Source organism: Lissotriton vulgaris, chromosome 9 (assembly GCF_964263255.1).
Source record: "Lissotriton vulgaris chromosome 9, aLisVul1.2, whole genome shotgun sequence".
Lineage (NCBI taxonomy): Eukaryota > Metazoa > Chordata > Amphibia > Caudata > Salamandridae > Lissotriton > Lissotriton vulgaris.
In genome coordinates, this window is record NC_141697.1 from 1,112,513,998 (window position 1) to 1,112,535,159 (window position 21,162).

Genomic DNA, 21,162 nt, shown 5'->3' on the forward strand with positions numbered 1-21,162 from the left:
CCTTGAGGGGCCTTCTCAACTTTACAGGCCTCTCTAAAGCAGTGATTCATGTATGGATATCATCCCCCTTTTGGTAAGGAGGGACTATCCTGCTCAAGTTCCTAGTATCAAAGGAGGATTCCCTTACTCTAGGTGCACTAGTGCTGCCACCATGGGACTCTAGTCCCAAATTTGTCTAGCCCCCTGGGCTTCCAGGGTCTCTTTATCAAGGGCCAACTGGTCTTGCTTGACCTTGAGTCTAACTGATCAGATTGTATTCCCTCTCTAAAGAGTCCATCTTCTTAATAGAGATGGGGGTCTCTATGGTACTAACAGAAGCATCGGAATGGACAGAGGAGGATCTAGAAATCCCCTGCATTCTCTGCACCCTCCCAGGAGGAACAAAGGTGGACCTACCTCTAGGAACACCCTCTGTACTATTCCCTGGGGGATCAGAGTTCAACAGGGTGGAGTAATCAGACTACTCCTGGTCGTGCTCGGAATGAAGGTCACAAGGGGGCAACCCTTCCTGACCCATCTTCTGGAGCATCCCAACCCACTTTGTCCTGTTCCTTTGGCCTACAAGGATTCCGGAGGTCTTTAGAATAACCAGTTCAAAGAGGTGCTTAGTTGTGGGGTTACTACCTGTCTTCAACTTTCTAGTGGTACACAGGGTCCTTGGTTCCTGGAATTTAAGACCACTGTATCTAGAGGGTTGGGACCCACTGGGTTCCATGACTAAAGACATGGTGTCGTGTGGTGTTGCACCTCCTTACCCTAGTGAAAACGAACTTACCAAGATTGGAGAAATGGTTGCTAGACCCTTAACAACCAATCTAAAAGTTCAGTGGAACTTACTTGTCTACAAAAAAATATTATATGTGCCTAATGCTAGTGATGGTTTTTCATTTAATCCACACCTAGATTAGCTTGTAAAACAGTGCTGGCTTAAATCCCAACCGCTGCACACCAATTTAGGAGGCTGGCTTGGTATATGGTGCACACTTATGTAAGTGAAGAACGGTGCACTAATCCAGACAACCCTTATGGTGATTTTGATGGTTTTAGACAACCTTAGAAGGCTCTCTAAGTAGTGGATGTGGAGAGCAGCCTTCAGGCTTAGTCCAGAAGGAGTGTTAAGCAGCTTGTTTTACCAGTACTAATCATATAGTGTAGTTTAAAAAAAACACACCGTGTAGTTAAAAAAACACTATTATTTGATTATACACACTCACCACTAACACATTAGTATATCTCCTACCCGGAAATAAAAACACAATACACACAGTATTTCAATAGAACAGGTAAGTAGCATAAATACACAGTGGTCCCCAGGAGGAGACCAAACCATATACCAATAAAGTGGAGTGCAAACTACGATCTAAGTCGAGACTTGACCCAGAAGACTTAGAAGAGCTGGGAACCCAAGGAACCACCCAAGGTAAGTAACCAGGAACCCCACTGAGGCCATGTGAAGAGTGAAAACACTGCCACGTACTTAATGCAAGTCAATGGGGAAGTCGCTGTTGCATTTTTTAAAGGAGGAGCCTTCCCAGAGGACCTTGTAAATAACCTGTGGAAGATGGAAGGTTGGAGAGTCACTCCACCCATGGATACCCCAGGAAGCAGGATAACTACACCAGGGAAGCCGGGTGCATAATTGTTACATGACTTCGGAAACCGCCGTAGACCACAATGGAGGACTTCAGTGAAGATGCCGCTGGCTAAGAAGGTGAAAGAGTGCGGTGGTATCCAAGGGTGGATTCTTGAAGAGGAGTACCTGCAAGCAGGGGGGGACAGAGTCTATGCCACTTGGGAGTGATCTCGAGTCACGGAAGATCAATGACCAACGATGACGGTAGATGAAGGAGGGTTGACTGTGACCTCGTCACTGCAGCTATAAGGACCAGGTGACGCTGTGGAAGACCAGGAGCTGTTCATGAGCTGTCCCATGTCGGAAGTCGGGAATCAGGGGGTCGATGTTCGGCGGGAGCACCAACAAGACTTGGAGGCAGCAACAGATGTGGAAAACAAAGAAGGTGCAGTGTCTGAACCAGCAAGGTCCAAGGGACTCCCCAAGTGCAAGAGAGTCAGAGTAGTCCCCAAGCAAGCAGGGGAGCCCACTTGGGCTAAAAAAGACCCTCAAGGGGACCCAAGGCCGATGGCACAGGAGTTGCAAGAGGACCTCAAGCAGCTTGCCAAAGATGGAGGCCTACAGTACAGAGGATGTGGTGAGGACGAACATCTTGGCAGAAAGAGATGCTGGAGGCTGAAGCTTCTTGGAGCCTGAAGATCTCTGGAGAAGAGAGTCACAAGTCTTGGCAATGACAAGTCGACGTTGTGCAGAGAGGTGCTGTTCCAGCAGTTCTGACGAGGGATACTGGCCTCAAACTCTGAGAGAAAGCAGTGCAGACCTTGAGTGAGTTGCAGAACCCCTACCTGTGTTGCTCGGCCTTTCAAAGTACAGAGGGCGTCGGGAGCAGCATACTGGTCAGCTTAGTTGTGGTGCGTGCAGATGCAGGAGAGTGTCTCCTTAACTCCAAGGGAGATTCCTTTGGTGTCTTTGATGCTTACAGGCTTGGAGAAGAACCTAAATGAAGCACAGGCACAGACGATGCAGAAGACTGTCAGGACGACGAGACCAGGAGCAGCAGGAGTCTTCCCAGATGCAGTCTTGGTTCCCAAAGCGAAGTCCAACGAAGTTCAAAGTGCCCAGACAGCAGAAGTAGAAGTGGTTTTGGACCTGAATCTTGCCCCTCGACAAATCTGAAGAGACACCCAGAGGTAAGCCCTTAAGTACCCAAATGAAAGGGTGGAACGATTCAGGGGTCCCTCACAGAGGAGGGGCTGGACTTAGGCGAAGATACTACCTTGTCCTTTGTCCAATTTTGCGCTAGACCTGTGACGGGAAACCTATTGTTCAGCCTTCCCCTGCTCGAGCTTGGCTCAGTAGCAGGAGGGCAGAATCGTGTCTGTGGTCTACAGAAGCACTAGCTTGCTTTTAGACCCTGAAATACTGGTACCGGTAATACAGGGGGGTACCCTAGGGGAGCCCCCAGTACATTGGATCCGATATCCAAAACTGAAATCGGTGTTGGGGTAGGATTCCATCATGTTTGATAGTGATGGTGAGTTAAAAGTTGAGTATGATGCTGAGGTTGCGAGCGTGGTCCGTTGGGTTGGGTGTGTTTTCAGAGGGTGTGGTGCCACCAGGGGTTGTCCCATTAAGAGGGGGTGAAGCAGAAGATGAGGACTTCTGTTTTCTTCGAGGTGAGCTTCAGGCAGCTGCTGCTCATCCAGGTTGCGACGTCTTTCATCCCTTCTAGGAAACTGCGCCTGGTGAGGTTGGATTCCTTGGTGAGGGAGAGGATGAGCTGGGTGTCGTCAGCGTAAGAGACTATGTTGAGTCTGTGTTTTCTGATGATAGTTGCAAGAGGGCAATGTAGATGTTGAAGAGCGTGGGGCTGAGGGAGGATCCTTTGGGTACTCCACATCTGATCTCTGTAGGTTCAGAGAGGAAGGGTGGGAGTCTTATTCTCTGTGTTCTGCCTGAGAGGAAAGATCAAATCTAGTCTATGGCTGTTCTCTGGACACCGGCGTCGTGGAGTCTGGTGGCTAGTGTGTGGTGGGATACTGTGTTGAAGGCTGCTAAAAGGTCTTATGGGTGAGTTATAGGATTTAAGTGCAGTGATCTCTGTTATAAGGAAACTTATATTTGTTGTGAGTGGTTCTAGCACCAGTTCACACAGGCTGCAATGGCAGGCCTGTAGTCACAGTTTGAGTGGTCTCTCATGGGTGGCATAACAAACACTGCAGCCCATGGGAGAACCCTGGTGTACCTATGCCCTGGGTATCTTAGTACCATATACTAGGGACTTAGAAGGGTACACCAGTAGCCAATTAGGAAGGTATCAACTTACTTACCATTGTCAAATTTAGGGAGCAATCACGGTGACTGGGGTCCTGATTATCAGAAAACCTGTCAGACTAGTCCAAAAACACAGTGACACCAGGCAAAAAGTGGGGGTAACCATGCTAGAAGGATCCTACCTTCCTACAGTCATTTAGGAAGTAAATGGCAAGTGTTTTCTTTTTGAATCTTAAAAGCTCATGAGACACCTGTGAGCTGAAATGAGAACAGAGAGCAGACCAGACAACTAAAGCAACAAGCATTTACAATGCAATAGGTCTCGCATTACTGAAAGTCTGAGCTATTGACATTGCTAATAATAATGCAACGCCAATTACTCAAACTGTCAGTATTGCAGGAGCTATTGCATTGCAAAGCAATCGTGGCACTTGTCCTTCAGCTTTAAACATCTTAAGCGAAAGCGCGGGTGCAGCAATTGCTTCCAAAGTAAAGAAATAGACAAAACATTGAACATTTTGCCATTTTAACAGAAGTAAATAAACAGAAAAAAGGCATGCAACCGTGTTCTACGTCGCAAATAACAAAAGAAAGGAGCAACCGCCATTATGACAGCCGAGGCATGACATGCTGGGTACATTAAAAAAAACTTTGTGGGAGAGCGTGTCTTGCATGCAACAGGCAGGAGTAAGCCATGTAAGAAAATAGTGCCTCGAGGCCGCAATTAAAACGTACTGAGTAACAACACATGTAACAGGGGGTGTCCTCATGGGAGGTTACAAAAGAGAAAAGGTGGTACTAAGGAGGGACTTCTAAACCTATTGAACAATGAAAAATCACCATTTACAAAGGACAGTGATAGGAGCCAATTAAAAAGATGAGCGGGAAGTGGGTGGCGCTTTATGCCCATATATTGAATACAGGATGTCTTGAAGAGACAGGGCCAGTGGTACCTAGATGAGACCTAAAAATGGCACTGTGTGAGGAGGGGGCAGGGCCTCCTGCTGAGAAGTATCTAAGAAGTAATCAACAAACAAGTGCCAGTACTGATAAACATCCAATCTACCATTCACCTCCGATGATCACACACTCCAATTGTTATGATCATCTGAATGTATTCAAACAGAAGTTTTAAATGTTCAAATTGTTTTTAAACAAAGTTCAATAATCATCAATTTATACAAATGTCATCAAAATCAATAATCTTACAATACACAGCGGCAAACAACTTACAGTATGTACAACACTGAACAAATCACACTGACAATGGACACAACAAATATGACATCATAGTACAAAACAATGTTTTTTTCTTTGGTTCTGTATATATAAAGATTATTTAATACAAGAAAATTATTAAAAACATGGGTGGAAAGTGGGCGGTGCTTTATGCCCATATATTGAATACAGGGTGTTTCTCGAAGAGACAAGGCAAGCGCCGCCTAGGCGAGACCTAAACATTTCACTGTGTGAGGAGAGGCAGGGCCTCGTGCTGAGAAGTATCTAAGAGTCACTTTATTCCCAAACCTCCTCCTCCAAACCAAAAAGCTCAGCAGAGGCACCCCCCACATGGTCGCACCGTCCGAATCCCAATAAATTCAGACCACACCAGTTTGTTTTATGGAAAAATTAAGGCCGCAGTTTATTAGGCATTATCACTTACAAGCGATCCATTACAAGCCATCATTTCTGTCTGGCGACCCTGCTTCCTTACACCACCAGCTCTGCACTGTGCCCTACATTCAGTGCGGCTCTCTTTTCCAAAGTGACTTGTCCCCGTCCTTAACCACCATTGCCTCTGCACTGTGCCCTACATTTAGTGCAGCTATCATTGCCAAGGTAACCCCCTCCCTGGGACACACCTTTTCCTTTCTCTCCGGGCAAGCTTCTGTTTCCGGCCCGACTGGGTAACCTTTTACCTCCGGTTTCCACACACTCCTTGGGTAAGCGTCTGCTTTAACCCAACCGGATGGCCCCTTTTGCATCCGGTGTCCACTCACTCCCGGGTAACCAGCCGGTTCCCACCCGGCCGGGTGACCTTTTCACTTCCGGGGCCCACACATTCCCTTCCGGGTTGGCGTTTGTCCCCGCCCGAGTTGCGCAATTAATTGTTTACTTCCGGTTCACCTGAACACAGGGAGCTCGGGGAACTTGCCAGTGACCCCCTGGGTCCTGCCTGCCCTGTTTGTAGTCTGAGCCCGCTGCGCCACCTGCTTTTTGTATTCTTCTTGGATCGCTTTGTAAGTACTGCCTGTTGTCCCTTCTTCCGAAACCACAGGATCTCTTGTAAGCCCCATATGCCTCTGCGACAAATCTCACCCCCTTTGTCTATCCCCCTCTTCAATTCCTGTCCCTCCAAGGGTGGGTGGGCGGGTCTTCTCCTGCCAAAATTCCCCGAAGAAAGAGGGCCTTGTGCCCGGTGCCCACCCTTAAATAGCCCTTATCTCCCTACCACATTCCTACCTTAAATTTATGGCTGAGCTGGCCCAGCCCCAATGCTTGGTGGGCCCGCTCTTTCTCTTTCCCTGCCTTTGCTCCCCTTATCTCCCGCCAATCATTGGTGCTCGGGCTCTGCCTCCTGGGGGTGGCCTCCACTGAGACCCCCGGTCCAGCCACTGTCCCCCACCCCCTGGGGAGTGGGGGGCCGAACCAAGGGGCATACTGAGGCTGGTGCCGAGATCTGGGTGTTTTCACGTCCCTTAAAAAACATCAAAAATGAGCTAGAAATCTACTGCTCATAGCGAGTTTCACCTTGTTTTTCATGCCACCATGTGATAGCAGCTCTTCACTCTGTGACCGAGTGGAGAAAGACGATATTGTGTGTCACACGGTGGCGCTGTGTGAGTTGGCAGGTCTGACAGAGCACATAGGATGTTCAGAGAGGGCTTGGAGCAGAGTAGAGGGGGAAGTGTGTGAGGTGAAGGGGGCAGGGAAGAGAGAGGGCATTGACTGTTAAATGAAATGCTTAAGCTGAAGTGTCAGGCAGGGAGTTTCCTGTGCTGTGAAACCGAGGGAGGGACAGACAGTTAAGCAATTCTTCTTGCCAGTGTGCCTGCTGGCTGAAAGAAATGTAAATGTCTACAACTGGTCAATCTGCTAATGCTTGGAAGATGGTATTGGCAATCAATGATGGGAATCACTTGAAGCTTCCTGATGACACAGATTTATTCTTTTTGAGCATATTATAAGGGAGTTACCCGCTGAGCTGTGAAGTGTGTGCTTTTAAAGGACAGTTTTAATAGAAAAAATGCACTATCTACATCTGGGAATAACTAAAATCTATATTTTGAAAGCACTTTTTTAGATTAAACCTTTTTGCACAATTTGTAGCAGCCCATCCTATACTGTGTGTAATTAAAGTTTAAAATACTGACCAGAATCTTAATAGTGCTGTCTGTCACAGACTGGGACCTTGTAGCACTAAACATACACAAGTCATGATTCTCCACTGCACCAACCAGGATTTAATTATGTGCCCCTCTGTTACACGCAGATGTCTACATTAACTAATAGGGATTTCATAATGTACAGTAGTGCATTTTACACTGATTAACTTAACTTGCATTTATTTTTCATCCAAGTTATGAGTTACTTTCTTTGCAGTTACCTGAAGGTGAAAGACCGAAAAAGGTTTACTTTTGAACATTTAGTAACATTACACTTGTCAAATAAAATGGAGTCGATAGTATTTATTTTACGTCTACTGCCGTCCAATCTGTTTTCTTACTGAAAATATGACGCATATGAACAATTTAGAAGGACATAATTTAGACCTTAAATTGGCAATATGTTCTTAATAGACCTAACTCACCACTTAAAAATGGCTGCAGACTTTGGCCGAAGAGCTATACGTCCAGGCACCGACATAAAATGATTCACATGAAAGTAATCTTAACACAGGCACAGAGTTTTTTTTCTCAGTACAATGATAAAATACACAGTATCCAGATCAGGGATAACCGCTTTGTATAGTAGATTAACAGTAGTTATATATGTTCTTGATTACAAACATATAATAGTAATGCTTTGCTGCGAACGACGCTTGTGTTTTGTACAGCTAAGGCGACGATACTGTGTTTTACTACTAACATGAAACACAAGCGTATTCGCGTCCTTCTTTTATGTCTCCAGCTTCAGATTCCTGAGGGTTCATTGTTCGTCGTATCCGTAGCCACGCCCAGGGGTCCCCTTCCGGTCCGTCCTGGGATGTGGCAGTGCTGACGTCATTTGAGTCGCGTTGGAAGTGGTGGTGTTGCAGCAACGGACAGGCAGACCGTGACGTGGCAGAGGTAGTGCTTGAGGAGCAGCTAACGGAAGCCTACACAGACCAGTGGCAGAGGGAGCAGCGAGGAGTGTCGGAAGTACTCGGACAGCGCAGCCATGGGCCTCACAATCTCCTCCATCTTCTCCCGGCTCTTCGGCAAGCGACAGATGCGGATTCTCATGGGTGAGCTGTCACTAGACTACTCCTAATCTCCGGTGCTCGCCTTGTAGATGGGGCATGTCCGGGTTCCTGACTACTTGCTGTTCTCTAAGTGGGGGGAGGTTCGCTGTCGGACGGCGAGTATCTCCTCGGTGGTGCAGGGCTGTGTTCTGCCGGCATCCCCTCCATCTTCAGATGAACTAGTGTTAACTGTGGGGTGTTCGAAGCCTCATGAACCTGTCCGTTGATTATACATGTACTGCTTGTGGAGCCTTACATTTTTTTTCTCCGTGAATTGGCTTCATACAAATTACCCCGACCCTAAACCATCTGTAGCTCAATAATTCAAAGTAGTTCCTATGCCTATCTGCTACTACCTTTCGCTTGCTCACTAGGCACCACTCGCGTCGTGACAGGTTCTGCTGCCCCGCACGTTGTTTCCCATGGCTATACCTGCTGTCATCTTTCCTTACTTTGTAGGGCTCTGACTGCCCAACTTTCTTTGGATTTGATTTAACTCATCGGCTGGGATATGCCTCTGCCCTTCTCTCCCTCTAGGTTATACATCCATTTATTTATCACTTGTTTTGTAAACTTTCTTTGACTCGTCGTACTTTATACATTGACTTTTCTTTGGTCAGTGGCACAGATCATGAAACACTTGCGGCTGTTCTCTGGTAGTTTTGTGATGATTTTGTTAGGCGTTTCGTAACAAATGCACTAGTTAATCTCTTTCAGTACAAACTAACCTCAAAATGACTAATTTGCTACATATCATACTATTTCTCGACGTTTTGAGCCGCCATAGTATTCTTAACTGAATAATTCCATAGTTTCTCCGAACCCCCTTTCCTAATCCTACTGTTTAACTTGAACCATAGAAAACTGTCTGCTGTACTTAATTTGTCACCGGAATTCAAGGAAATATATATTGCAGGTGTATTAACGTTTCTAAGCAATGAAACTGCTTCTAAAATTCTTGATGGATTTTTAGACTTCCTTGCCCAAAAAAGGTAGCTGAAGCTCAAGCTGTGCCTGAACTGCTTGGACGCTGGTTCGTGTCACTAGTCTCTCAGTGTATCCTTCTGTGCAGGGCGTAGGCTCCCTTAGTGTCTGTACCTAAACTGTGGACCACATCTTGACTCATCATTTGCCTCCTCATTGGGCACGAAACCCAGGACTGGCATAGCACACTACTGTCCTGGCCCCTGCTACATTTTGTACCACCCTAGTCGTTCTTAAGGCTGCCGCTCCATAGGGGGTCTTTCATTCCATGGCACAGTTTGAGGTGTTTGTTCTAACTGTGCAGGTTTCATTCAGTAGCTGTGCAGTGCCCGGCCCCATTTTCGTATGATTTTGTACTACGAGAGTTTGGTAGTTGTGCCGATGTTTTCTATTCCACAGCAAATTAAAACCGTGTTAAAGTGAATATAGGAGCTGGCCACTCTCCACAAAAGTAGAGCTGTTCCTCTATCCACTCTTCGCCTTGAATTGAACAAAATCTTTCTCTACACCCAGGTAAATTTATTCTGATGAGCTAGGTTAAAATCTTTACTGGTCTCACAGCACCATTACCATTTTCAAAGAGAGAGGGGTCAAGACTTAGAACCTAGTCACTTGCTTATTGCTCATATGTTGGTCATTGTAGGCATCAGTCATGATTCTTAGTGATTTGTCATGCCACCATTTTGGGGTGGAATGTATCCGTTTTAGGTTGCAGCCTACCACACAGCGAAGCTGTCTGGTTCGCTAAAGACATCTTGGGCACATTCAAAAACTTGACCTAGAAATGCATTCCGCCCGCTGATTACCATTGGCTTTGTGGTTTGTAAGTCACATTTTCTGGCTTTCTATTTGTTGGCGTTATTTGGTTTAGGCTCTCCAGGTTCATTTGATCCCTCACTCTGCCTAAACTGTATTTACTGTATTCTTCCACAAACTCGCTTTCTGGAAACAGACCTTCACAACTTGTCACAATTGATGGACATTCAAAGACTAAAGTCAAATGTGAGGCACTGTCTTCCGAGGGCTCTTGTTTACTTTTCTCTCTCTGACTTCAAAGTGAGAGGATTTCTATGAAAATCTTGCTTGATCCTTAGGGTAGAAAAGAGGTTTTGTCCAGCACGCAACATTTAAAGGAACTGTGTGAGTATTTCGGAATTAGGAACACAAATGAAGCACTTTTTTTTGTAATGTCTGAAGTGTGTTGGAAACAAATACTTTAATATGATCAAAACAAATCATTACACTAGGTTATGCAATTTCCAGCCTTGCTGTTTAAGTAGTAAGCTAGAGATGTATAGACTTTTTTTTTGTCTTTGGGGTGGGTCAGTCCACCTGAAATAAAACTCGAAGAACACTCATCAGTACAAAACGTAAACCAACTTTACTTAATGAATGTTTTTATTATATATCTCATGCAATGTGTACTGTCACTTCAGGATAGTATTCCTTAAAGGTGTTTTTATTTTTCACTATGGATATATTGACATATGCAACAAGTGTTATTTCTTTAAATAGTATCTTAAGTCTTACTTATGTATTTCACTCCTACCAGTCGTAGGAAAGCTTGTGGATCTAAATGCGTCGCAGTCTGATTTCTTAGTAAACAACCATTGTCTTCACACCACGCAGATGGGTTTTTGTGCACCGCATAGCACGTGATCCAGTCTATTGGCAGTCTCAGAAGACTTAAAAAGCACTTTAGACCAAGGATTGCTCCTAGATCTGAGCGCAGCATTTGACACCATGGATCACTGCATTCTGCAAAAAAAGACTCAGGGAGATTGGTGTACAGGACAAAGCCTTGGATTGACTGTTATCCTTCTTTAAGGTCAGATCCTTGCAAGTAATGGAATCCAGCTACTTTTCTGATAAGATGCCACTGATATGTGGGGTGCCACAGGGCTCCTAGCTCAGTCCAACCTTGTTAAATGTCTGTGTCCACTGGCTGACCTTGTCCAGGAGTTTGGCATGTCCATGGTCTCGTACGCAGATGATACGCAGCTGGTGGTCTCATTTGATACTGGAACAAATCTTGATTCTGAACAACTTGTGCCATGTTTGGAAAAGGTGGCAGAGTGGATGACAAGCGGCTGTGTAAAACTAAATGAGGACAACACAGAGGTGATGATTCTTGGAAAAAAAATTGTGTCTCGGGCTTTTGTCTAGCTGGCCAAGCTGTATGGGTAACCTGCCATTTCCAAATTCGTCTATTAAGGATCTCGGACTCTGGTTGGACAGGGAACTTACAATGGAAGTACAAGCAAAACAACTAGCAGGCTCATGCTTCGGACTGCTCAGAATACTCCAAAAGGTATTGAATCTGATTCGAAAACACTTAAGGAAAACAGTAATACATGTGTTGGTGACCTCACGTCTTGATTACAGAAATTCTCTATATTTAGAGCCCCCAAAATATGTTATTAAACAACTTAAAGTTGTCCAGAATGCTGCAGTTATTCTCCTGTGTAAGGTTCCAATCCGTGAACCAGTGGGGGAGTATTTGAAATTGCTCCACTGCAGGGGGTTGGTTGGGCCTATTTGTCCCAAGGCCAAAATACACATGAAAACTTGTTGCCCTTGACCCCAAACAACAATATGTTCAGGTCGTCTGGCTATGAGAATTCCACATCCCTGTTTTATATAGCACAAGTTTGGCCTGAGATATCGCAGCGCTTCACATGAGACCCAATTACATTACAGAAAGTCACATTCCTTTGTAGGCAGGCGGATTCAGTGATTTTCCCAGAAGAACAGGATGTTTAACTTGTATTTATTTTTTATTCTGTTGTCCCCGGGTTACTTTTTTGCCTTCGTAACTGCATATAAAGTAACAAAATCCTTACAGAAAAGTTTGTTCTTCTTAGCCATCTCTTTGACCATGCCACCACATTCAACGACCCTAGCCCACATAGCACGGTTTCTATACTTTAAGTCTGTTTGTTAAACAAAATGGGCTGGAAATTTGCCAAATAAAGAAGGCACACTTCCAGGCGATCTTCATTTACACTTCTTTGCTGAGGCATGTGCGCCTCCTCCACCCCCTTCTGGGAACGCATTAACGGACCCCCAGGGGGGTACCCCACCGTTTGAAGACCTCTGTCTTAGATTAATCTTTGCCAAAATTGGCAACCATCTCTCACATGGTTCTTTTTTACTAATATGATTCAGATTGGTCACGTAGGTCAACAGTTATGGTGAGTTGGATGCACTGGGCACTTTAAATCCCCAAGTTAATTTTTTGTTCTTTCCTCTTCAGCAACGCCAAATGCATAGATTTGCACCAAACTTGACATAAAAATGGAACTACCTGTATCGTTTTTATTTGGTGGCTAGACACTATTTTTAAGATATTTGAAAAATAAAAAGAATGGTGATTCAGCAAAATGAAGTACATCTGTACTTTAAGAACAGATCGGATAGAATAATTGGCTCCCATTTTCAGTATTTTTTGCCTTCATTGCAGCACTTACAAACCCAAAGAACCACAAACCTTGGTTTGTAGGTCATCATGGCTACAACCATAACAGATATTTCAGCAGTTTTTTGGTTTTTACATCTTAACCATAATGCCTCTCAGAATAAGTTTCCACACACAATTTTACTCACCCCGTGCCCATTTCATTATGCACCTACTGCATATTTTTTTTACTTGCTAAGGACCTTTTACTTAAAACATTTTCAGAGATACCTTTTTACACCTCCGGCCTAGAATATATAAGAACACATGTTACTCCAAGTGAACAGTGTTCATTTGGATTTCCTTCTGATAAGTTAGATGTTGTGATGCCAGTACAACGTTTAGGTTTCTTGTGTGGCAAATGCTAAACTGTGTGGTCCTTAAATGGGAGGCCAACAGCTGTCAGTACAACAGCGGCAAAAGATGGAGCAATAAACGGTCAACATTGCCAGTGCAGAAGTTATTTCCTCATTTTTATGTAGTTTGCATTTGAAGATGGTGTGCAGCTCTGGCTTGTGTGTCGGTAAACGTGTTCTTCACATTTTGAATAAGATTCTGTATATATTGCAGATCTAGGATATAAAGCATTTTTTATTGGGTATTTCTTTGCAAACAGCACATGCAACAAAACAAATCGTTTTCATACATGAGAGAAAACACTACGTTATAATCAAAAATGCAAACAATATCACACGCAGTGTTCGCCAAATCTGTTAAGAGAGAGGGACGTGAAGAAAATTAGAGATGGAGACGATATAGTGTATGTTTTTGGAAAATTAACATTAAGACTGTAAAGGAAGGCTGCCCTCGGTGAACATCAATGGGGACTCTAAAGCATTCTATTCTATGCTAAGTGTTAAATAACAGAGTTAACACTTTAGTAAACAAGTTGCGTTGTTTTCCTTTCCCTTCTATTTCTCTGGATTACTGTACTGGTGAATAGAATGAAGTAAACTAAATGAAGCACCGGAAAAAAGAAATATGGAATAGGGAAAACTTTGTTTGGAATGTTAGTGATCTTGAGAGGACAAGGTCAAGGATGTGGCCTTTAGAGTGTGTTGGCTGTGTGACATGCTGTATCATGTTGAGTGGATCTATGAGGTTGAAGAGGGAGTCTGTTTTGTATGAGCTTGTATTCTCTGGGAGGTTGAAGTCGCCTAAGAGGGCAACGTGGGCATGTTAGTTGGACAAGGCGGGGTTGAGATCTGGGAATTCATCATGAAGGCCTGTAGATGAGATGGAAGGGGCAGTCTGAGTTACCGAGTGTGTGGAATGGCATGCCAGCAGCTCCATGGAGTTAACCGTTGCTTGCCTAGAGTGCTGGACCAGGAGTTAAGGTTGATGGTGGGACTTCATCCCTTCTTAAGTGCTAGTCTACACGTAGGATGCTATAGCCTGTGGGAAGAAAGAGCACCTAGGATGTGTGAAGATGTATGCGTAAACCAAGTGTGTTTGATAAAGAGAGCATCAGGCTTGTGATAGGTGATGAGGATTATGAGGTGTTGCCGGGTGTGTGTGGAATGCTGTAGGGCGAGCATTGATGAGCATGAATTGGAATGTGTGCTCTGTAGTTTGAGGGTGAGTAGTAGTTAATGGGATTTGTACAATGTTGGGAAAGTCTATTGTGCAAATGCTATGTAAATGTTAAGATTGTCTTGATCTGGAGTGATTGTAGGAATTCCTAGTATGGGTTGCTGGGTGATGCACATGATTTTATCTTGCTGTTAGAGTTTCAGTAGAGCAGGGGTTCTGGCCCTGATGGCTCCATATAGATGATACCCTTTGATGAGTGGATTGCAGTAGGGAGAAAGCAGGAAGTGATGTCCTATGCAGTTGGATGATGTGCAATCCACTGGTGTCACTTCCTTTGCAGATGGATGATGGGAAGTGACATCTTCTTGCTTGGCTTCTTCATCAAAAGTCTGTTTTTGGGGGGAAACGATTATGTCATTTTCTGTGCAGATGGATGATGGGAAATCCAGTAATGGGAAATGCTGCTCAATTTGATAGTAAAGAGCCCGAGTCTGGTATAGTAATAGTATATGTATGTATGTATGTATGTATGTATAGGATTTATAAAGTGATGGAATCATCCCCGTTGGGTTATCTCCATGCTACAAGAAAGAGAAGGTACAGGACATGCACAAACCAGTCCCGTAATAGTTCAGTCTTAGTGTTTTATGGGCGAGGCAGCAAAGTTTGAATTTGATTCTTTGGTGGATCGGAAGCCAGTGAAGCTCTTTCAGCAATGGCCTAGAACAAGTATGGGCCGACTTTTTAAGAGCCAAGCGTGCAGCAACGTTCTGGACTATCTGTAGTCCGCTCAGAAGAGATTTGTTTGCTGATACTAACAGAGCGTTGCAGTAGCCAAGACAACCAATGACCAGTGCCTGGATCAGAGTTTTTCGGACAGATAGAGGCAGTCACTGGAATACTCTTAGCACAAGCCTCGGGGTGTGATAGGAGGCCCCTGAGGTTGTCAAAACTTGATCACTCATGGATAACGAGACATCCAAGCAGACCCCAAGATTTTTTGCCACAGGAGTCTGGATCGGGGCGGGCCTAAGACAGCCAGACATCAATTGGGGGACCAAGTTGTTGAGTCGGCCCAAACAGCAGGATTTCGGTCTTGGCTGCATTTAAGTAGAGACAGTTCTCAGTTATCCAGGCTGATATGGCTAGCATGCCCTTAGCGAAACTATGTTCAACTAGCTCTGTATCCTTATCCAAGGACAAGACCAGTTGCGTATCGTCAGCATAAGAGTAGGGAGTAAACCCATACTCTCTAATAATCTTGGCAAGGGTGGGCACATAAACATTAAACAAGGTCGGGCTCAAATAAGAGCCCTGGGGCACCCCTTTACTAAGATTTACGGTTTGGGAGCGAAAGGAGCCAAGGTTGATTGTCCGGGTACGCTGATTTAAGAAGCTAGTAAGACATCTCAGTGCCTGTCCCTGCACTCCAGACTCTGAATTGATAAACCAATTTCTGATGAGAGACCGTGTCGAAGGCTGTTGTCAGATCCAATAAAATCAGCAGCACACCCTTGTTGTCCAACTCCGTTTTTATATAATCTGTAACACTAATAAGGGTAGTCTATGTAGAGTGATTAGGTCTAAACCCAGACTGGGACCTTAAGATTCATCAATTGAGTGTTACCATACCCTTCTATTTATTTATTTATAGCATTTGTAGAGCGCTCTGTAACCCTACGGGCATCCTGGCGATTAGGTACATAGCTAAAGCTTTGTGGGGACAGGAGCATGAGCGAGATGCTGAACCGGGTAGATTTATTTATTGCGAAGGGTTTTAGGAGGATTTTTTGGGAAAAGCCAAGTTTTCACCTTTTTCCGAAAGGTCAGGAGATCATTAGTTTTTCTGATGTCCAAGGGGAGTTTATTCCATAAGTGGTCTGCAGCAATGCTGAAAGCTCGTCCACCACAGGTGGCTTTCTTGATCCTGGGGATACTGATGAAGTTCAAGGATGAGGATCGAAGAGACCGGCTGGGCTCATACCACTTACATTTGTACTGGAGTGGCCGGGGGCCTAGCCCATGAACTGCCCTGAAAACAATACATAGGGATTTGAAGCAGATCCTTTGGTGTATGGGCAGCCAATGTAGGTCAGCCAGGGCAAGAGTGGTGGAAGATCTACGTTCACGGGAGAGTGCCAGTTTGGCTGCAGCTGCCTGGACACTCTGGAGTCTGGAGATGAGATAGGCAGGGGATTCCAGCAGGAGAGCATTGCAGTAGTCCAGGCGGCTGAGGATAGTGCTCCTGACTATGTCCGCTCTGGTCTGTGGGGGCAGGAGAGGTAGCAGTCTTCGGAGTCCTCTTAATAAGGCGAAACAGCAGCTAACCTGCTTGTTGACGTTGGTCTCTAGGCTTAGTTTGTTATTAATAGTGACTCCTAGGTTTTTTACAGAGCTCACTGGGGTGGGTGAGTCCCCTAGCGATTGAGGCCAGAAATCTGGCGGTAGACTTTTGGGGATTTTTCCTACTGTGCAATGTAGTATTTCAGTTTTCTCACTGTTGAATTTTAGTGAGTTCTGACTGAGCCAGAGAGACATGTCCAGCATACAGGTGTGGAAAGTTTCCGTTGAGCTTGCTCGAGTTCCGTCCAGCGAGATTATCAGCTGGGTGTCGTCTGCATAGTTTGTCACGCTGATGCCATGACTTTTGATGATCCGCATCAGGGGTTGCATGTAAATATTAAAGAGTATGGGGCTGATGGCAGACCCCTGTGGGACTCCGTGCGGGACTTTTGTGACCTCGGATTGGTAGGGAGGGATAGATACTGCCTGCCACCTGTTCGTCAGGTAGGAGCGGAACCAGTCGAGCGCGACCCCTCTGACTCCGATGTTCCTTAATCTTTCAATCAGGATGCTGTGGTTCACCGTATCGAACGCGGCGGACAGGTCAAGCAGAATCAGAGTTGCTGATTCTCCCCTGTCCGCCCTCATTCGCAGGTCATCCATAACTGTCAGCAGGGCTGACTCCGTTCCATGAACTGGTCTGAAGCCAAACTGCTCCTCTTCCAAGATGTTGTTGGTTTCTAGGAAGAGGGCTAGAGCTCTACTGACCCATCTCTCTATGATTTTTATAGGATATGGTAATAGGGATATGGGTCGGTAGTTCTTTTGGCAGTTTGGGTCCAGGTTAGGTTTTTTTAATAGCGGGGTGACGATCGCAAGTTTCCAGTCTTTGGGAACGGAGCCTGTGTGCAGAGATTGATTACATAGTTGGTGCAGGGCTGGTAAAACGTCATCCTCGAATTTCTTGGCTATTCTATGGGGAAGAGGGTCTAGAGGAGAGCCTGAGGACGTATGGAGGGCTGTTGTGATGAATTCCTGTTCCAAAGGAATCATAAAGTTTTCCAGGGTGGCATTTGAGAGGGGGTACGTATCAGGATCCGCCTTTTCGTCTTTATTTTTTGGGATACTGTTGTCTTGCAGTGGGGAGATAGGATTACTATTCATTCCCTCTACAATTTTGCTGATTTTTATCTTGGAAGAACACTGCTAGGTCGTTGCAGAGTTCTTGTGAGGGTTTGATTTGGCTATTAGCACAGGCGGGGTGGGAAAGCTCTTTGATGAGCCTAAATGTATCCCGGGATTTATTAGAGCTTTTGAGGATTACCTCAGCAAAATAGTTGGATTTGGCTGTGATTATTTCCTTCTTGTATTGTGAGATAGTAAGCCTCCATCGTACTTTCGCCTGGTCTGAATAGTTTTTTCTCCAGAGCTTCTCCGCCTTTTTGTAGGTATTTTTTAGTTCTCTTAGTTTCTCCGTGTACCAGGGGGCGGAGGGTTATCCCCTTTTTAGGTTTCGAACCTGGCGAGGGGCACGAAGTGCCCCTCCCAGTTTGAAAACTATTGTCTTCAGTATGGATGTCGGCCCCGCCTCTGCCTCTCATTGGTTAGCTCCATAAATGGAGGCTAGCCATTGGGAGACAGAGGCTGTCAATCGTGCTTTCTCTCGAAAACGCGATTCGGGGGCGTTTCTGGTGCTTTTTTTAAGCCCCGCCCCTTTGTCCCGGGCCGCCTGCGATTTACTGCCGGCCCGGGACACCCCCGTGACGTCATTCCCGGGCCGCGCTGTGATTGGCTGCCGGCCCGGGACACCCCCGTGACGTCAGCCAATCACAGCGCGGCCCGGGAATGACTGGGAAGAAGCAACCCCGGCCGTGTAGTTATGATTAACGTGAGTGCAAACGTGCTGAAAGCGAAGGGGCGATTATGTAGGGGACGTGCGTGAGTGTGAGCGCAACATGCTCTCCCGTCAAGGCGTTCCACGCAATAAGATGCCACGGGGAGGACAGAAGGGGGAAACCTGGGACGAGCAGGCATCACCTGTCGTGCGTCAGAGACGAGCCCCCAACACACAACTTGCACGTGCTTTCCGTCGGACCTCTGAGCTCCCTTCTCCCCATACCGTCCCGCGGGGGCCGCCGGTGACCCTGGCACCGAATGAACCCCCTCCTACTACCCGCCCTCCCTCCACTTCACTACCACTACCCGCCAGCGCACCCGACCGCACCCCTCCAGCCCCGAGACTTGCAGAATTCCGTGGGGTGCAGATGGTTGAGCAACCCACGTGAAATGAACCCGGATACTTCAGACACGTCACAGGTCCGCTCCACTGTGCAGCAATGACGGCCACAGCAGCGGGTCCGCGCAAAGACACACATTCAGTCCGAACTATTAGACCCGGCCACGTGTTGCTTGCAGCCGCGTCTTGCCCGCACCAACACTAGCTTACTCCCTGGGGTCCTGGGCTGCAAGAAAGGCGCAAGAAGCGCGCACCGGGTGGTTTTAAAAGTTTCCTCGGAGGGACTCTTTGCTATCTCAAAGTGTTTTCTGCGCCGCGAGCATAGTCAGCTTCACTCACCTTAGTTCCTCTGCGGGAGCGGGGACTTTGCGGAGCACCGGAGGCGCTGCACGGGGCAGGTGTGCCAGGTGCGCTGCTCCGGTACCAGGGCGCTGTCGCGGTGGCAGGGCTGCTGCTGCGCTGCACGGGGAACGCCGCTGCGATGCTGAGGTGCCGCGCCTTCCTCGCTTCTCCGCTTGCCTCTCCCTCCCTCCTCACACCTCTTGTGGGAGTAAAGTCTTCACTAGAAGGAGCACCGGTGTTGGATTTTTATAGTTTGTCCCCTCTGGTGGCATCACGCAGCGCGCGCCTAATAATCTGACGATATCTTGACACCTCATGCGCACCGGCTGCTTGTGAATAAGTAATGCCCAGCCCCCCCTCCCCCACCCTGCTCCGCCATAGCCCCTTGTCACCATTCACCGTGCCCCCACTTATGCACGCACACTGCAAGCGCCCGCCTGTGACGCAGGAGGCCCCCAAGCAGCAGGCTCGGCACCAGCCGCCCATTGATAAAAATACCTGAATGAGGTGCAACACATGGTCTCTCATTCGCAGCCCCAAGAACAGAGTGACACTGACACTTGCTCCGGATCAGGAATGGGGCCACAGTGGGCCGTGCTGCCCCCTGGGGTCGGGTCATGATGGAGCAGCAGCCTCTAGTCTAGCCCTAACCATAGAGTCGCCGTGGGACATGTTGCCTCCTGATGAGCCAGGGGAGGGGTCATAGTGGGTCATGCTGTCTCTAGCCCCAGAGATGGAGTCACAGTGTGGCATGATACCCCTGGTTCCGGTGAAGGGGACACAGTGAGGCATTCTGCCTCTAGCCTCTGTGGTGGGATCACAGTGGATGAATTCTGCTTCCAAGCTACCCATGGGGCACAGTGTGGCATGATACCCCCAGCTGCGGAGCGCGCATTGTGCCTCTTAGCCTCAGTGGTGTGGTCACAGCGAGGCATGCTGTGTCCAGGCAAAGGATGGGGTCACAGTGGGAAATGAAGCCTCACACTGCAGAGATAAGGTCACTGGGGTGGGGTCACAGTGAATTTTGAATTTGAATTTTTTAGGAATTTGTAGAGCGCACGTTCACAATGCAGTTTCATGGCGCTAGAGAGGTTCCTGGGCAAGAAAGAGTAGAGAGGACTATAGGCTGAACACCTGCTGGAACAAGAAAGTCTTGAGAGCCCTACGAAACTCCATATAGGAGGGAGAGAGTCTGATGTGGGGCGGAATGGTGTTCCAGAAAGTGGGCGCGAGAACCGTGAATTTCTGGCCTCCCGATCTTGATTTCTTGAAACGGCGGATGACTAGTAGGGATTTGGTGGATGAGCGAGGATCTCTAGAAGGACTGTAGTTGGTGATGACAGAATTAATAAACGCTGTCTGTGTTATGTTGTACTTTCTATGTGTCTGCTGTACTCTCTGGGTTCCTATCTCTTTAAACAGTCAACGTGTCAATTTGTTCATGCTCTGTATTTCTGCTGTGCACCTTGAGTGTTTTTGTCTATTTGTAGTATATGTTTTTATTGATTTATTAATGAAGAACCTCTACTGGAAACACTGTGCTCCTTAACACGATGGTACATTAGATATCTATCACCTGAAATTGTTGGTAAATAGGCGGCGAAAGTGATAATACATTGAAAATACAGTACGTTTAATAGTACTCTGCACTCATTTCATTTATTAATTTTGCAGTGTTACTCTCAGTTTCACTGTCTGGACATTGTGTACGTAAGAATACACACACTCTTTGGGTGTAATTCGTCTGTGGACACTGTCTCCTTCTGTCTGTGTAATAACAGTTGTTATGTTGCTTGTATTCTTATAGCGTGTGTGCTGCCATTGGTATGGCCTCACAGCTCCAACAGCCTGCTTCTTTACAAACCTGGTTTTGAGGGTTTCGTTACAGATCAAAGTCTAATTTGGTTTATGAGGTGTCATATAGCATATTTGTAGTTTTGTTATTGTTTACATTTGGGGCGTGCTGCTCATTGCTAATTAGAAGATTTGATGGATGTGGACAGAGTGCTTTCCAAAAAGCTTGGTGGTACCTAAAT

The 21,162-nt window shown here is 46.3% G+C and overlaps 1 protein-coding gene across 1 annotated transcript in view; it reads left to right on the plus strand.

Moving 5' to 3' along the window:
- Window positions 1–8,041: 8,041 nt before the first annotated feature.
- The window catches only part of ARF4 (ARF GTPase 4), a 46,466-nt gene continuing 33,345 nt past the window's right edge, over window positions 8,042–21,162 (plus strand). The window contains exon 1 of the mRNA XM_086939112.1: window positions 8,042–8,294. Coding sequence (XP_086795238.1) covers window positions 8,228–8,294 — 67 coding nt within the window. The 5' untranslated portion in view covers window positions 8,042–8,227. The remainder of the gene's footprint in view (window positions 8,295–21,162) is intronic.